The 18,234-nt window shown below is 42.5% G+C and overlaps 1 protein-coding gene across 1 annotated transcript in view; it reads left to right on the plus strand.

Annotated features, from left to right (window-relative positions):
- The first annotated feature begins 368 nt into the window (after positions 1-368).
- spred1 (sprouty related EVH1 domain containing 1) overlaps positions 369-18,234 on the plus strand; it is a 34,765-nt gene continuing 16,899 nt past the window's right edge. Inside the window, exons 1-2 of the mRNA XM_071901264.2 lie at positions 369-1,081; positions 14,184-14,442. Coding sequence (XP_071757365.1) covers positions 1,050-1,081; positions 14,184-14,442 — 291 coding nt within the window. The 5' untranslated portion in view covers positions 369-1,049. The remainder of the gene's footprint in view (positions 1,082-14,183; positions 14,443-18,234) is intronic.

Below are 18,234 nucleotides of genomic sequence, written 5' to 3' on the forward strand. Positions count from 1 at the left end.
AGCAAAGCAGCTTAATGAAAGAAAACAACAGAAATTATTAATGGTTGTGTCTCTGTGACAGACTAAGTCCTTCCTCCAGATTATTTTCTACTTTGCGTGCTATCACACAGACGCTTCCCTCTTCTATGTATCAATGCGTGATTGAAGGGAAACTTCTTTTGGGAAGTGCGGGGACTACTTTAGGTCAACTTTGGAAGGGAACATTCCGATTTTGCGCCATATGGTTTCAGTGGAACGTATAGTAATACAATATGCTTTACTCTTCGAGAGAATATTACAAATGGTATGCTTGTAGAGCTTATTTTATCGTAATCGCATTATGTTTTTGCTACGTCGCGGAAGGATCTAATTTTCTCAAGCGAGGGTCGACACATCCGCCCAGTTTTCCGATGTTTCATTCCCCCCCGAGTTGAAAATGGAGTTCGATTAAAGCAGATGTCCACCAACTTCTCAAGGAAAATTCAAGTCTATATATTTTTACTTTACGTGTCAATATCAACATTGAAAACAACTGGAACATTTTCTCTTGCTTTGGATGCCTTTACTGCAAATTACTCGGACACGTTGACGGAGCAACGCTGCACAGCGCTTTTCAAGTGTTGTCCTGGACCTGAAGTTGGCGAATGGATGCTCGACAGCCAGCCATAAATAACCTGCCAAACGTTACAGTGTACAACAATCTGTACATTTTTTAAGGATCTATACATATTTTTGAGTATCCGGGAGCTGTGTTTGTTGAAGAGGATGACGCCGATGTGCGATTTGTTGTGGTCGGATTTTACTTCCAGGGAAGATAAAATGAATCAACGATTGTCATTCCTCCTCGCGATTTAACGTTAGTTCCAGCCAGCAAAGCTAGCGTTAGGCTAGCTCACTTGGTTTTCACAGGAACGCTTAGTTAGGCATGCTCCGTTGTACACCGTTTACTTATTATCCAAAATAGGGTGATTTTCATATGTGAAAGAAAATGGTGATATTTGTGGTATTTTATCCCGCCGTCACTGCGTCGTCGATGCTATTGCTAGGATTTGGATCCCCGTGAGAAAAAAATGAGTGAAGATTCAACAAATCCAAACAACGAGTGAGTACTTTTGCTACATTTGCTACATTCTCTCCATTTACAGCATAAAACTGCCATGATAAGCAGATATCTCAAGATTTTACACGCTTTGGCTGGTCGATCAACTATGCATCACTGTCCCAGTAAATGACATTTCTCGTCGACAGACGCTGGTATTCATCAGCTTACTTTACAAACAATAATAATTATACAGGCGGCGTTATTTATCTTTTTGTTTGGATAGTTTTGAAGGCTACTATAAAAGCCCTCTATGGATTATTTGATGTGATTAAGAAGAATCGGTGTCTGTCAAGCAATGGCATAGGCCCATACTAAAAAATGCATCTCATTCTTTATCCGTTTGCTGTTATAATATAATTACATGCATGCTGTGGGGATTCATAATAGTCCATGGCATTCAAAGGAATAATCTTGATTGCCCACATATAAATGAGTTTGCCCGAAAATGACATGCACAGCATATGTATTACTGCTGTATAGATTGGCCGTTATAAGGCTGTTATTTGAGATCACTCATTGTAGATATGTAGACAACAATAACTAATATTCCGGTCTATATATAATTTCATATGCATATCTGGTCAGTACATCATGACCAGATAGCGTTATTTTGACAGTGTAGACCTATGTATAACTGTTTTTTTCCGCCATGATTTTGGTCTGAATAGCATCATCGATACATTTTTTTGAAATCATGTCGGTATTCATCTTCAATCTTCCTTAAATGAAAATGTTCCTTCGAACTGATTGCTGCAATGTCAGCGTTCAAAAGCTGAAGATGCCATTTTTTTTCTCAATCACACTCATTTGCATATCACAATCTCCATTCATAAAAAAATGTTAAAAAAGGGAGACGCTGACATCCGAATCCCCAGAACCCACATACAGTAACTGCAATTGTAATCTCTTAAGTAAGGTGTTTTTGTAAGCGTTGCGCCCATTTTAAGTCTCGATTTCGTATTGTTTTAATGGGCTGATCCCTTGTGTGCGCTTGTTGACAGTCAGTGAGAAATATCTGCTTCGGGAGGTGCTGCGGTCACATGATCCCCTCCATTCATAAAGTACCTGCCTGCCCATTCACAGCACTGTACACTGTTTCGCATTGCACCGACGATCACACAATGATCACATTTCCTGTATTTACTGTTCAATCTATTACATATAAAAAGACACGTGCCTGTCAATCGTTTACTTGAAATAAGTGCCGTGTATGTGTTTTATTCATCCGATGTTTCCTCACTCTCTCAAAGGTTTTTTTTTTTTTTATAATGTATTTGGCACAGAGGAAGTCATATGCCTTTATGAACCGTTCACATTGTCATGGTCTAATGTCCGAAACACACCCATGGTTTTCCTCATTCCATTTATCTGGCGCTTATGAAGTTGATTGATTTAATGCATGGAGGCTTTGTCCTTGAACTAGATGTCAGTTGTTTTATATAACATATGCCAGGGGTTTCCATACTCGTTTATATTAGGGGCCTCCAAATAGATATACATTACACCAGAACCCCATTTGATGAGATCTTGTCCTAAGGAACCCCATCAGAGCAGATTTTTGTAATTAGTTACGATTTAGTATAGAAGTGTAGTGTATAATTGCTGTTTGATGCCAGTGGGGAGAGTGAAACCTCTGATTAGAATAGTCATCTGAATACATTTTCTCATCGTGCTAAACTGTTGGGAGTGATATAATACTAAAATTAAACAATTCCTGATTTTGCTGAGACCCCCTGGAACCCCCTCAGGGACCCCTTGAAGCCCCCAGACCCCACTTTGGGAACCACTGCCATGGGTTACAGATCAGTGGTGTGCAGGCTAGCTATATGGTGGGTTTATTCCAGACTCAACGATGGCAGCAGCTAAGATGGCTAAAGCGATCCAAACATTGTTGCTATGATTCCACCACCTATCTGGTTATTGTATGATTCATAGACATGGACTGAACAGAATACCAAGCATTGCCTGAGCCATTTGTTTTTGTTGAAGCCACTCTCCTTAATATGCTCTTCCTGGTGACAAAGCCACTCACAAAGAATTCAGATATTTTTCTGGTCTCTGAGAGGATTTCATTTTGACTTTTTTTTACTACTCAGTGGAGAGTGTCAGCGATTGTGGTCAAGATGTTTTTCACCATTACGTGTCGCCTATATATAGAGACATAATGAGCTGTTCCATTTTCCTGTCATACACTAATCTTTAAAGATTGATCTCTTTCACTTTAGTTTTTATGGCGCAGTCTCTCATTTTTTTGTTTTGCTATAACGGCTATTATGGACACCTCATATTTGAAGCTGTTTGCTAAATCATGAGCATTCTCACTGCTTTCTGTTTAATTGACGAAAATTGTTTGCATAAGCCCTGATAATGTTTGGACTTTTCACTTCCGTGTACAAGTGTAATGAGGGAAAAATGTATTTGGCTCTTTTGTCACCTGCATTGTAAACATTTCATTTGAAAATCTCCACAAGATGTGTTGCGAGATAGTCCTAAAGTGGTTTAGCTTGATTGATAGGTGGTAAGCCAAGCTGGTGTACACACAGCACACCCTTTTCTGAGAACATATAACTTGGCCTTGGCGCGACTATGTTCACAAGGTTGAAATGAATAGAAGACACATAGAGCCTTGTCAAATTTTGGTTTGTGTCCGCTCTGGGGTGTGTGTTGGTGTGAATAGTGTGGTATGATGTAAGGCTAATGCTAGTTTTGCAGACAAGAACTATGATCATGCAGGAAGACGTGGGAGTGTGAGATTTATTGAGGGTTTGCACAAGCAGCTTCTCTGCTGAACATGAATTTTATTTCAAATATTTATCTCAATGAGTGCAGTAGTCTGTAAGTGTCCTTCTGCTGTTAGTCTTTCTACTTGTAATTAACCTTTATTTAGGTGTGCTGTCTTTGTAGATAGTGATTGTCATGTGAAAAGTGTGTTTTTTCCATATTATGTGTGTCTTGCTGTGTTGTGTTGTGATGACAACCAACAGATCAAATTTCTCGTTCCTAGTTTATAATTCCAAAAACATAATATAGGTTACAGTTTCTCAAATAGGGCTTCTCTCTGTCGTCCCTCAATCCTTATTACAAAGAAACTAGAGATCAAACAGGTAGTCTTGCCGGTTTAGTCAATATGAGCCTACAGAGTGACTTTGCTAAAATTCATAGAGGCCTCATACATGTTATTGATGAAGGTCAGTTGCTTTTATAGTCCATTTAACATTCATAGGCTCAGGCCTCATTGTTTTAGATTCCTGCGGTACTCTAGTATTGTTGGTTGCCAGTCAGGTGATCGTCAGTGATTCCTCTCTCTGTGTCCTCGTCTTCCTATCTGTGTGATTGATTTGACAGCTCAGCGTTTTATCTGCCGATGTGGGTGTCGTGATCTTATCACCTGAGGGCTGTTTTGCACTCCTCATTCCTGCCGCCGAGCTTCCCAAACACATTCCTCCCAAACAACCCCCATCATGTCCTGAGACGACAAAGGGAGACAGCTACTTCAGCTGTTAAGGCTAGTGCTTTACGGCTTGGGTAATTGCCTATATCCTGTGGCCCTTATGTTAGGCTAAATCATTTCCTGGACCTTTTTATAGATAGTATTATTTGGGGTTATTGCCAGTTGTTGAATATGACCTCCATGAACACTTAGCTTTACTAGCTGGCCCAGTCTAGGCTATAGGCATATGTTACCTTTGACAAAGCCTGCTGAGCTGAACACATCTTTGGTTTTGCTTCTGTATTCTTTTGGGGAAGTATCGCTTGTGACCACAGTGGCCTACACAGACTGTATTGGAATTTGTTATCTTATTTGACAAATATGCTTAAGGAAACTTGTAACAACATTTGACTTGGGCTAAGACTACGCTCATTTTGTCAGTTGGTAATTACTACTGGTTGCTAGACATGTTCACATTTGATTAGGTGTTGGGCTACCATATATCCGGTGGAAAGTGAGGTGTCTTTGCATTAAACAATATCTCTCTGTCTTCTCTTATTGGAGTCATTCAGATTTCTCTCTTCCATGATTAGAATATGATACTTGTATATAGGTGATCAGTTGCATAATTGTAGAAGTTACTTTGTGTACACACTATTTATGATCTAGTGTCTGTTTGTTCTGTTAGAGACTGTTGTATTTGCATGATTAATGACAATGATCCTCTATAAAACCAAAGGACTTGGACAGTCTGTAACTGAGACAAGCCAACAAACTGAACAGGCCTTGTATGAATGTGGTGGACTGTTCCATTCCCATGGCCAGATTTGGGCCTGGATTCTGTGTATTTTAAACCCGAGCCACTTCCCTCTTATAATTTTCATTTCCTCTTCAAGTATTTTAGGAGCAGACATAAACTGGTGTAAATGTCAGCAGTGTATTTAGAGCATATTTCAAACCATTTATCTTATTTCTAAGACAATCAAGTCCTAGTGTAGGCCTATTCTGCCTTTGGGCTGTGTATGTAGGCTATTAGGCCTAGGCTAAAAACCTTCCCAAGTTTTTTTTCTCTATCTCAACACCAGATAGCATGGCATGTCTTTTTTCTTCCTCGAGGAGGGCCTCTGATGTTCACAGACCATATCTCAATGCCTTTAAGAAGTGCTTTTAGCACTAAGTGTCTGAATTGTGGATATTGTTTTCAGTTGTGCTGCATGCGGGAGCATGAAGGCTGGGCCTTGTTGTGAGCTCTTTGCTGCAGCTGGGCTGAGACGGTTCTTTCCTGCGAGGCCACAGACATAAAAGGGCACAGATGTAAATCCTAAACCTTGTGTCTTTGATTGAGTTTCCAAACGCTTTGAAAACAGGAAGGGGTTTCTGTGTGTGCGTCTGTGCGCGCACACTTGTGTGTTTATTTCTCTGGGAACATTCGACATGTGTCTCTGTGAAAGATACGCCCCGGATCCTCTGAGTAAATTTAAGCAAACATAACTTTGTCTTATCAAATAAACTGTTTTATAAGTCAAATTTTCAACTAGGAAAGATGAATAATCTCTTAGGCCCATAAGACAAAGGATGCTTATCTGCTCAGTCAATTTTTTGATCAGATTTTGTTCTGCCCAGTCGCCATTTTTAGAACTTGGATCAGGCTTTTATTGGTTAGGAAATGCTTTGTTGATTCTTCCAAATTCTAGAGTGGGCCGAGGTTACATGGACAAGGAAGCCTACTTGAATGTGAACATAATTGATTTTCAAGATGGACTAGTGTAGTTGGCTGGTTTCTGATGTTTGTCTTTTTTTCTTTTTCTTTTTCTTTTTACAGCTCACCAGAGTGTGGTGATGATGATGATGATGTTACTGTTTTGCCACTTTTGCGATGATGGCCTTTTTTCAACAACAGGGCATGCTGTGATAGTTTACAACTTGTTTCATAGCTGTTTCTCTTAACAGCCATGGACGATCATCATGGTTTGGTGGTTTCTCCTTCCCAGCTTGCTCCTGAGATGTTTTGATGGTTTCTCCCACAGCTAGACAGCCGCCTCGTCCCCTCAGTTTCCCGTCCCCCCCCCCCCCCCCCCCCCCCCCCCCCAGTCTCAGAGTCTCTGCAGTAACTATGACGATTAGAAGCCCGGGTCCCTGGGGACTACTTTCACATCAAAGCAGACCAGAGACGCCGCAGCAGTCCAAATTTGTGGTTCCTCTTTTTTCTGTAATGGCAAGCGCAAGGTTTTAATTTTCCAAATGCTTGCGGTTCAAATTAAGATCATCTCAATATGTGGCTTTGATTGATGTTTGAGAATAGTTTTTTGGCGTTTGATACACATATGGGATTCTTTTGATTTATTATAGTGCCACGGCGCAGCGGCACCCAGAACATTGTTGTTGGGGTTGCAGGCCCAATCCAGTAATGGAGGGGTTGGTTAGCATCGGCGCAAGGCAGAAAATCAATGTTACAAAAACGTTGTCTGAGTGAGCAGTTTGACATTCATGATACTGGTTTAGGTCTATCTTTGATTTGGGCTACAGGCTAATTTGGCCTACTAACTGCTGTCTGTGACTGATGCTACCAGAAGGGACTGTGATCAGTTAATTTGTCTCCATGTTAGGTCGTATTTCTATAAAGGATGGTGGTAAACTTGAAGTGTAGATTTGCTGTGCGGTGCAGCAGTAGAGCAGGCTTGTTCATTTTTTTTCTGAGTCTGTTGGTAGCTAAGCTGAATGTTCTTGTGAGGGAGATGACTCACCACCAGCCTGAGGTGTTGAGAGGAGATAGGGCAAATTTCTCTTTCACTTCTCTTTCTATAGCCAACGTATTGGTTTTCACTGCAGCTAATATAGCAGGCTAGTGACGCTGGCTGTCTGTTGGTGTTTCTGTAGGCATTTTCCCATCATCAGTGCTGTTTTATTAATGGCTAACAGACAGCCCCTTCAAAAGTGTCTTGTTGCGGCCTTCTGTCATAATTTGCACTGCATCCATGTTAGGTCATGTTGGTGTTTGTTTTGGGTATGTCTGTGCCCTTGAGTTTGCCACCGGTTATTGAAGGGATTTGAACCGTGGCTAATTGGCTAGCTAGTTTGCACCGTTCAGATTAGATGCACTGCTGGAATCGACGGTTGAGTCCCAGATTGCATGCTATGTATTTCCTCAATGAGGCGCAGTCACATTGTAGCGAACCCTTTGACTTGCATTTTAGCTCTAAGTTACCATTTGTTAGCCTACAACACTAGAAATATTATGGTGGATTCCATTTGAATCAGTTGTTGGTTGCATTCAAATTGATGAATTTTACACACATTCTTACTCCATTATATCATGACAGCCTTGGATTGATGCAGAGGTCTACATTAAAGACGTCAAGGCTCATTGTATTTTAGGTTAGGCTGGAGCTGTGAAGCAAATGTAAAGACAATATATTTTATCTTTGATAACAGCTGTCGAGCCAGTGTGGAAGGTACCCAGACATTTTAGTAAGCATAGAGAATGAGTCACACCCGGAGTAGCAGTTTTTTTTCCCCTTCCGTCCTCCACCCCCCCTCTTTCCTAGCGATTGCTTTCCTTTCGGAGGATAATCTATAGAATCCGATTGGGATAAGTAGCTTGTGTTTATTTTCCCAATGATTTTTTAATGATTTTTTTCCCCCTCAAAAGTCCTAGAAGCCAAAGTGGTCTAGTGGAGCCTGACCGAGCTTGACAGCCTTCCTCCGGTTTTGATACAGGGGAGAGATGGGGAGGAAAGGGGGGATGGAAAAAGGGGGGGAGACTTTTCTCCCCTTTTCTGATGCTAATGAAAGGAGGAATGGTTTTCCAGCCTTTAGCTTGCAGAGTGTGTCTCCCCTGCAGCATGCTCCACTGCCTGGACATTGTGGGAGCACAAAACTCCAGGCCCGGGATCCAATAACGTGAAATTTCAGCAGAGAAGCGGCCATTGTGTAGAGAGAGGCAGCCGGGGAGGGGTTGGATAGAAGGGGGAGACGGAGAGGAGGGAAGGGAGGGTGACTTGGCGAACACCCAGGGCTCAGGCCACATCCTTTCTCTCTTCTCTCCCCCTGCACTCCTCCTCTTCCTCTCCTCCTCCCCCTGTTCTCCCCCTTCTGTCTTTCTTTCACTCCCCCCTTTCCCCTCCCCTCCCCTCCGGGGGTGGGAAGCCCAGGGCTGAGGCAGGAGCAGAGCATGATGGCATGCTGGAGCCCAGTGAGCCATGGGCCGGAGCAGCAGACAAACGGCCACTTTGTCAGCTTAGGAAATGGTTGTCCCAGGATCCCCCTTCTCCACCACACACTGGAGCAGCCTGCCTCGAGGCCCAGGCCTGCCTGGCCCGCACGTGCTTCCCCCATCACACCCCTCTTCTCTTCTCTTCTCTTCTCTTCTCTTCTCTTCTCTTCTCTTCTCTTCTCACTCTCTCTCACCCTCTTGTACACCATCCACTGTGTTTGTGTGTGTACAAGGCCCTACAAGTTCCAATTTTCAGTGTATTCACCTTCAAAATGAGTTTATGTCATTATAGGAAGTAGAGGCTGGACTATAATTTCAGTCATGTCAAGCTGATATGTTTTTGTGTGTTTGCTTTCACCTTCTATGATGTTGGAGTGGTGAGATATTGTTAGTTCTCCTAGGAATTTAGCAAAACATGATGCATTTATTTGCCATTGTGTTGATGACTAAAACACCCTATAGGGTAAGCCTGTGCACATCCTTTTTGTGAATAGAAAGAGCTATATTTAAATGCGGATGGGAGCTGTCGACTGTCACCGTGGTCCCCACCCTACTCCCATCCACACCCTCCTCCCACCCCGCGGTCCTCCGTTACACTCACACCCCTCCCTCTGTTTTCCTCTCCTGCTTTTGGTCGGAAATGAAGTCAGTCATCCAGCAGAATAACTTGGAATAATTTGGAATGGGGGCTCCTTTCTCTCTCTCTCTGTCTCCCTCCCCCCTCCTCTCTCTCCTGCTTGCGGGCCCAGGCCAGCTGATCTGCTTCCGCTCTCAATTGTGTGTCCAGTGGACTGTGTGCTCCCAGCAAGGGGCGTGGAGACCAGCCTTTGTCTCCATCCCGCTCTGGACTCTGTGTATGTGTCTGTGTGTGTGTGTATGTGTGTGTGTGTGTGTTCAGCAGGTTGCGCTCAAATATCTTTTTGGAACAGAGTTTTTACCCTAAGAAAGGAAAGATATTAATAAAAAGGAGAGGAAGAGAAGCGGATAGACGCTTTTGTGTCCCTGCCCTGTTGGTTTTGTTAAAAGGATCTAGTACACTTAGTTGTTGATAGTTAGTTAGTTGTTAGTTGATTGTCTGTAGGTTCATAAAGTGGAATTTAAGAGTTGTTGACTTTAATTATTTACCATTATTTGTACTCTCTCCTCGTGCTTTGTTGTTGCCATTTCTTTCATTCTTAAGAAAGGGTTATTTCAGGTTACATGCACAAATGCACGTATTCACTTAAACTTCCTCCCGGGCTCAGCCCCCCTCCCTGTAAGTGTCATGGTTGCTGGCATGTGTGTGATGGTAGGTCTGCAGGGTCAGGCCCTGGTCATTGTGCCCTGGTCATGGCTGAGCGACACTACCGCCTGCCTTCTGTTAGCCCCAGGGACCCCTGCCTGACTGACAGCCCCTCCTGCACCCACCATCCGCATCCTTTATTGGGGGCCGTAGAGGGGTACAACAGCGGCAGTATTTCCCTCTTTTACTACCCACTATACTGCCCAAAAATGCTGTTTTTTTTGTGTAAGTCTACGTTCTACTTCTGTGGCTGTGTTTTAAGGTGTAACCAGGAAGGGTGCTGGGAGGTCGCTAGGGGGAAGTTAGTCATGGTTGTTGTTTCTGTCATTCTCCCAGGACCAGTTGCCCTTGTCTAAGCCCGGGGGCAGCATGTGAGAGAGCAAACTGTCCAAAAGTATGAGCTAAATGTATGCATCATAAAACTGGCTGTGACCTAGCCCCCCTTGCAGCAGTCAGTTTGGCCTACTTGCATCAGTCAACACTGCAGGTCAGCATAAGCCTACATCACAGTGGTGATAAGCCTGTGTTTGCTCTTGTGCACAATGCTAATTTTTTAATATAGGCAGGCACCATCAGAACAGCTCTGAGGCATGGAAGATTAAACTGAGAAGAAAGTCCTGCTTCTATGGAAGAAAATATGGTATTACTATGCATTGTTTTATTTATTTGATATACAGAATAGGCGCTTATTTTTGGGTCACCACGCTCATTCAGTGGTGTAACAAGCAGAAAAAAATCACAAGAAACTATTTGACGATGTCGTTGGAATTCTGGTCATATTAAATAGTAATAAAAAAGAATTCATTAGAATTACCGGCTGTTGTATGCAAAGAACGATTTGCCTTTGTGTGCATCCTGGGCAAAGCTTGCTATGAATATAGGCAGTTTGGCATAGCATCAGCTTTCAGGCAGACAGCAGCATGCACAGCTCAACCAAATTTAATATCATGGAAGGATTTCATAGCCATTCAATCTGACCAAAGGACTCTTTGGATGCATTGATTTGTGAGGAGTTATGAGAAGGTCAAGATCTATTTATTTTGGGATTAATGATGCCGTTCATGACAGCTCCAATTATGATCTGAGAGAAACAAAGGATATATATAAAAGATTAAATAAACTACTAAGTTAAGACAGTCATGTTGTGAATTCTTTGTTACACAGCTGTCTACTACTGTGAGCCTTCTGATTCTGAATGTTGCATGCTGCTGCCGTGCTACAAGACAAAAATCTGCAAGTGAGACAGAAACTGCTTTTGAGATAGTTGCAGCATAAAGTTGTCTGGCAGACACTTGAATTATGCCTACTATGTTATCTATCCACTTGTGCATGCTGTTCAAGGTTCAAGTCTTTCTACAAGGACAGAAACCATGCCAAATCACCCTCCCTAGAGTTAACAATATAAATCAATGGCATGATATAAAACTATGAATGAAATTATGAAACGATCATTGACAGCTTATTCCTCACCATTTAGTGTCTTCTTGCAGCTGTAGTATAACCATAAACAACCGTAGCAAGCCACCTGAGTTTTGCTAGGTTAGCATGTTGCTAGCTTAGCCACCAGCCAACTAGCAGAGAAAAGATTAGTTGACTTATGGTGTTCAAGTATCTAAAAAACGATAGCCTATTAAAACAGTTGGCACAATATTTGCAGAGGCACTATGAGCATGGAATTTGATTGGTTGCTGGTGAACAATTTGCATAGCATTTGATTGGTTTTCATTCCAGATAGGAGGCTATAAAGAAATTGGAAGAGTCAATGAAAGGTATTTAAAGAGTTAGTTTGAATAGGTTTAATCTAGTTGCAGGACAGAGCAAAGGGATGGGAGGATAAGTGGCCGTGATGCTGAATGTATTATTAGTGATTTATAGAGAAAACCACTCTTTTCATATATATTGAGGGATATGCATACATGCTGATGTACTTTTGCTGTATTTTGTTTAGTAGATAGATTCTCCTCTCATTCAAAACAGTGCAGAATTGTGCGGAGATGCAAGGAAAAAACTTTTTGAAATGGGAAGGCTACTGCCTAATCTACTCCCTTACTCTCAAATGCAATCATAAACATAATCAACCATGATTAGAATGACCAGAAAAGAATCTCACTTTTGTGTGTGTGCGTGTGCGTGTGCGCGTGGGCATGTGTTCCTCGCGCAGGACGGGAATTAAGTGTGTGGTTTTTAAAAAGGCAGTCTGTTTTGTTGGTTGATTTATTTTGGAGTTATTTACCATGGTCATCAATCCTAAGAAGGAACTTTGGTCAACTATTACCAGGGAGCCAGGATAAATAGGCTTCCACATGTGAAGAAAAAAAATGCCTCAAGTTTAATGCTCACTGGCTCATAGATAAATTGCTAACCAATAACCTGGGCATCGAGGTTTGCCAAGGGTGTGGAAGGTAGAAGACCAAAGGTTACCGTTTTGAGTAGGCCAAGGGTGTGGAAGGTAGGAGACCAAAGGTTAGGCCGACCCATTTTGAGTAGTAAGATTTAGAGGGGAGAGGCAGTAAGGAAGAGGAAGCAGACATTCCTCTTTTGGAGCAGAAGCTCAGTTAACTATATATTAGTCTTATTCCATTTCTCAATCATCTACACTGCCCTCTGTCATCTCAGTAACACTTTTAAATTTGGCCACTGGGGGAGAAGAAATTATTTACCAAACGTTCCAAACTCTGTGACGTCATCTTCATTAATAAACCCAGATGCCGGCCAGAGAGCGACGTGTCACGGGGAGGCGTCCCACGGTCAAATTCCTTCCTCTCTTTCCCTCTTTCTGTCAGTTTTCAGATCTTCCCCAGTCTTTAATATGTTACCAGGAGGATCTGCAAAGCGCTGCCCTCAGCACACTCTGACCTTTGTCATTTCCGGTGGCCCAGTGGAGTGTCTGTTATCTAATCAGGGAAACATCTGACTGTTGGAGAAGGGACAGAGAGGGGCACAGAAGAAGGCAGGGAGGGAGAGAAATGGGTTGAGGGACAGATAGATGGGTGGATGGGGGAGAAGAATGAGAGAAAGTGACCCTCAGGAGAGCAAGGCGGATGGGATAGCAGTAGCAAGCAAAGTCAGTAAGAGGAAAGAGGGCCCACTGTAGCCTGGTCTCTATCTTTAAACTACCTGCTTTAGGGGAAAGGTTGGAAATCAGAAGGGGCCGGAGCCTGAGCTTGGCCACATGGTCAGTCACCCTCTGACTGAGGTTAAACATACACTGAAGGCTGCAGTGATCAGGAATAGTAACTAATATTCTGTTACACCGTACACTACAAACACGTATATTAATTCCAAAATTGAATCTTTCTGGCTTTGCTCGTTCATCTTACATTTTTTGTTTGGTTGCAGATTTTAGGCTAGTTCACTTTTTATCACTGAACGTCTCTGTTGATCTTCATCCAATTTTTGCATAGAACTGAGTACTGGTTTTATTATTTTACTACTTGCTTCTGCAACCACCCAGTTTCCCCACTGGTTCATTAGTTTCATTGTAACTCAGTAGGCCCAATGTGATGTGGTATGTGTTTGACTTTGCTGTTAAACATTCATATTGCTGGACAAATGGACGAATGTCTTACCTAACGCCACTGATGAAAGGTCATATTATTACTTTATTTGTGGACTGTGTTCTTAACTACAAGCTTCCTAACCATTCTATCTAGGCTACTTGTACTACAGTGTGCTCATGCTGTGGTTAAACAGCATTATTTGTGGGCTGATATTTCATGTAGGCTGTGTGGCTCTGATGATGTCTTTGTAACCCAGGTGATATAATGGGTTACAGGAGTTGGAGAACACTCAACATTATAACACATAATTGTGAATGCAGCCCTGCATTCATAAAGTCAGTGAAGTGAGCAAATCTGTCTGGAACGGCATGATTGACGCGGCTTTTGACCAATCATCTTTGAGTAGCACGTGTGAAGTTCTACATTGTGCGAGTTTACCATTGGAAAATTTTGGTTTGAGATGAGTGGCTTCCAGACACTGAAAAAGGACAGATCCCAGTAGAAAAATTAAAATGAATAATCATTTGGAAAACAAGTCTCTACAGTTATGGCAAGCCTTGACAGTTAAACGGCTATGCTCATGTGCGAATGCTAATTACCACTGATTATGGTCACTAACAGCACTGTTTCTCTCTTTCTCTCCATCCTCCTGTTCTTCCGCCCTTCTTCCTCCACAGTGACAGTTATGCGCGTGTGAGAGCAGTGGTCATGACTCGGGATGACTCCAGCGGTGGGTGGCTTCCCCTGGGCGGCGGAGGCCTTAGCTGTGTCACCGTCTATAAGGTCAGCCGGGCGGAGGACAGCAGCAGCACCCACAGCGGAGGCAGCGGAGGAAGCAGCAACAACCTCAGCCCCTGTAGCCCCAGTCCAAGCCCCAGCCCCAGCCCCACCACTGTGGAATTCCTCATCAAGGGCGAGAGGCTCAAAGACAAATTGGTAAGGGAACCTATGGCCCATACAGGTGTGAATCCTGTCTTTTTTGTAATGTTTCGGGTACCGAAAGCAAAGGCGTGCCTTACGCTGCGCTGCATAAAGACATAGTCTTACTGTACATATAACTAGCTCCTTCATGCGCTTGCTTTCCCGTTTATTTACTCATTCTTTCTCTCTCACACTCTCTTCTTCATGCATACTCAGACGCACAAACTGGAGATGGTGCATTCTCTGGGATGAGATCACTATGAGCCCCCCTTCCCAGTCCCCCCTCTCTCTCTCAAACACACACACACACACACACACAGTCACACAGGAAGTGGTTGTTTGGCTTTCCTCCATGGCGCAGGTATCTGAAAATAGGAGCAAGCTGCGTGACGCTGTGATGCATGATGACATCATCAAGGAGAAGGGCAGATTACTCAGGAGAGGAGAATGTGGGATGAGGGATGTGGGAAACGCACAAAGAGCTTGGAAGGGACCTCAGGAAGGGATAGGGGCTGGAAATTCACACTCACTCTGGTTTTCCACAAGCATTTGCCTACCTTTATAAACATTTCCTCATTCTTGATTTAAACGTAAAGACGGTATGGGTCGGTTTGACACATATATTAAACGGTCATGGAAAAAATGTTCCTTTAAGTGGTGATTCTAATAGTTGAAAATTCTCAGCCTAGGCTTCATTTATTACGGTGCCCTATATTGACAAATAGTTGAAATTATGAGGAAAATACAGTTGGCACCCTAGTTATTTAGACAGTGACATGCTAATGTTTTTGCTCTGTAATCTTATTAGTTTAAATGTGGAATGACGCAGTGACTATGTTTAGTCTTTTTGGATGAACAGTTAAAGAAATAAAACCTTTTTTTGTATGTTGTCCCTCCATTTCAGGGTGCCACAAGTATGCAGAAAGATGTGAAGAAAAATGAGAAAAGCAGTGTTACCCTGAAAATACCCTAAAATTTTTACAGTTTGCACTTTAACCTCATGGTCATTTTGTTCTAATAACAAGACATCGAACCGTGTGTTGCTGTTCTAATGCTTATGGTGTTTGCTGTAAGTAAGTGAGAGCATGCCTGTGATCCAGTCCCTGTTCTCACACATACTGCGTTGTATTTTCTGCTCGTGTGACGGCATCAGATGTAAAACAGATCCAGTAGATGCACTGGGATAATCCTGAGCCTCTGATAATGAGAGTGTAAATCTGTGTGTGGAGAGAGAGCTGTCTGTCAGATGTCAGTAGACGGAGGAGGCCACCATGATGCACAGCGCCTGGTGGCTCCTGATGATCTCTTTGACCCCAAAGGCTTGTTACAGCAGGACGCCTAAACCACGTTTTTTTAATCTACCTCCACAATACTAGGCCGCACACAGTCACTGTATGTGTGTTTTGTGTTTACGGTGTGTTTATGTTTGCGCGTTGCTATCCAAGTGTGCGTGTGTGGCACAGGAAAGGGTGTGACGGGAATGCTATTGTTCAGACAGGGGAAAGACATTGCTCAGAGACCCCAGCGAGCGTTCTGGGATGTGGTAAAACACCCCCATCACCACCAGATCCTACCCCCAGCCACCACAACAAACACTCCGCCATATGTAGGTCTGTCGGGATGCCACCCAGTGCCAGGGTGTTGGCATCAACCACAGTGCCACCAACAGTCTGAGGGCATCAGAAGACGAGGGAGAGAAACACTAGGAGACAGAATGATGAGTCCAAGAAAACAACAACAACAAACAAAACCACATAAGGGTAATATAGCTGTTGTTAGAATTAGCACCACATTGCATGGAAAGTATGTGTGTTTTCCTCATGGATATGCAAGGGGGGAAAAATTTACGTAGTGCAATATCGCAATTCTTTTCTCCACGATATTGTTTTAAAACGGTAACGCTAATGTTTGGATTTAAGAGCTATAAGTAAAAGACTATAATTATGTTCTGCAAATGATGTTAAAAAGCCTTTGGATTTGATCTAGTTATATCATTTTACTTTTAGGTGTATTAGATTTGGACTTTTTGTTGTCTTAAGGGACAGAATTTCAGCTTTTTAAAGCTGCTACCAGGAGAATTTGAAACTTGATGACTTTGGCGCCCCCGTGAGTCCCTTAGTGGTAGTGTTTTATGCAAAGACGCAAAGACGACTCGCCACCACTGCAGAGAGAAGACGAATACATATACAGACGAGATGACTTAAAACTGCCATAATGCAAATTGAAAAATATTTTTTGTGGGCGAATACTTAATTTACAACTAGATTGAGCTGACATAGCGGGGTATTATGTTATGATACTGAAAGACAGCTAACCTGCCATAGCATAGCAGTATAGTAGAGTGGATCTCTTCTTCTTGACAATACATTGGGTGAATGATGTGGTTATCCTGATTATTCCAGGACTGTAACTACAGCAACAGTCGATGCTGCACACCTAGCTAGGCTGTGGGACTGTGTACTTGTTTGCGTTGCCTATGAGCAGTCCTCTTCCTGTTTTGGCTGAGGCCTTCCTTTGTGCCATGAGTCAATCCTGCACAATTTGCGGGAAACTGTACCCAGGGACACAGAATGAACACGTAGAAAGCAACACATAGAATGAACCAATTTTCATGGCAATGGTGTCATTTTTCTACAGCCATTGCACTGCTATGCTATCGGTTAATTTGAGAATGATATATTAGGTAAATATTCTGCACATAGGGGCTTTAATGGACACAAATGAAAGAAAAAAAAAATTTCAAAACAAAACCATACTGTATTACAAAAATCATAGCACATGAGATTGCATTTTCAATCATGGCATCATGGTATCAAGTTTGATAATATAGGGATCACTCATGCAACTCTCATCCCTGATTGGAAGTAGTAGACAGGGAACTTGAACTAGATAAAGTGAAAGGGATGAGAAGAGATGCAGTTATTAAAAAAGAACGATTTTGTCAGGTGAAAATATGTGATAAGGATGCACAAGGGATGTGAGGAATTAGAGAAAGAGATGTGTGTAGTCAAATAATAAAAAGCAGGAAACAGGTGGAGCCAGATAGACAGAGACGGAAGAAGAGAGGTGGAGGGGATCTGTCTATAAGCGCAGTGATGCGGCACAGAGTGTACTGGTGATGACTCAGCTGGCTCTCCATATAGCTACCAATCACCCTCCTCCTCTCTCTCTCTTTCTTTCTCTCTCTCTCTCTCTCCTTCTTTCTTTCTCTCTCTCATCTGTGACTGTTAAAAACTACAGATCTAATTGGTTGATGATTACTTACCATACTGGCTCTCAGATTATGAGAAATCTCTCTGGCTAAGCTCTCTACCACTCCACCTCGCTTCCTGTCTTTTATAGTCTCTTTCTCCCTGTGATTGATACAGCTATGAATTTGGTATAGCCCAGGCATACTCAAAATAGCTTTGCCTTGGGCAAGAGCCCACTTGATACAGTTGTCTGTTTCCACTGTTAACCTTGCTGTTTGCTTGTTTTCACTCATCTTTGCCAGTAAAATAGGGTTTATTAGCTGGAAGTCTAGGGGTGAGGGAAATGATGTATATTATAATGTATATGTAACGAATGCCTCCCACTATCCCTGCACCATGCATAGCTTAAATGTTTTTGCATACCATCATTCTATGCTTATTTTATTTTTATTCAAAGGCACATTTTATTTGATATTTTTCCTAAAGTGTGATAATCTTTGTTCTACAAAAGATGGTTGCAAAGCTAATTCTGACAGCAAAGTCATATTGGACCAACGTTTATAGATTCAGTATAATCGCTTTACATATATCTGCTTTCCAAGATCCAAGGTATATT

Source organism: Centroberyx gerrardi, chromosome 17, assembly GCF_048128805.1.
Source record: "Centroberyx gerrardi isolate f3 chromosome 17, fCenGer3.hap1.cur.20231027, whole genome shotgun sequence".
Taxonomy (NCBI): Eukaryota; Metazoa; Chordata; class Actinopteri; order Beryciformes; family Berycidae; genus Centroberyx; species Centroberyx gerrardi.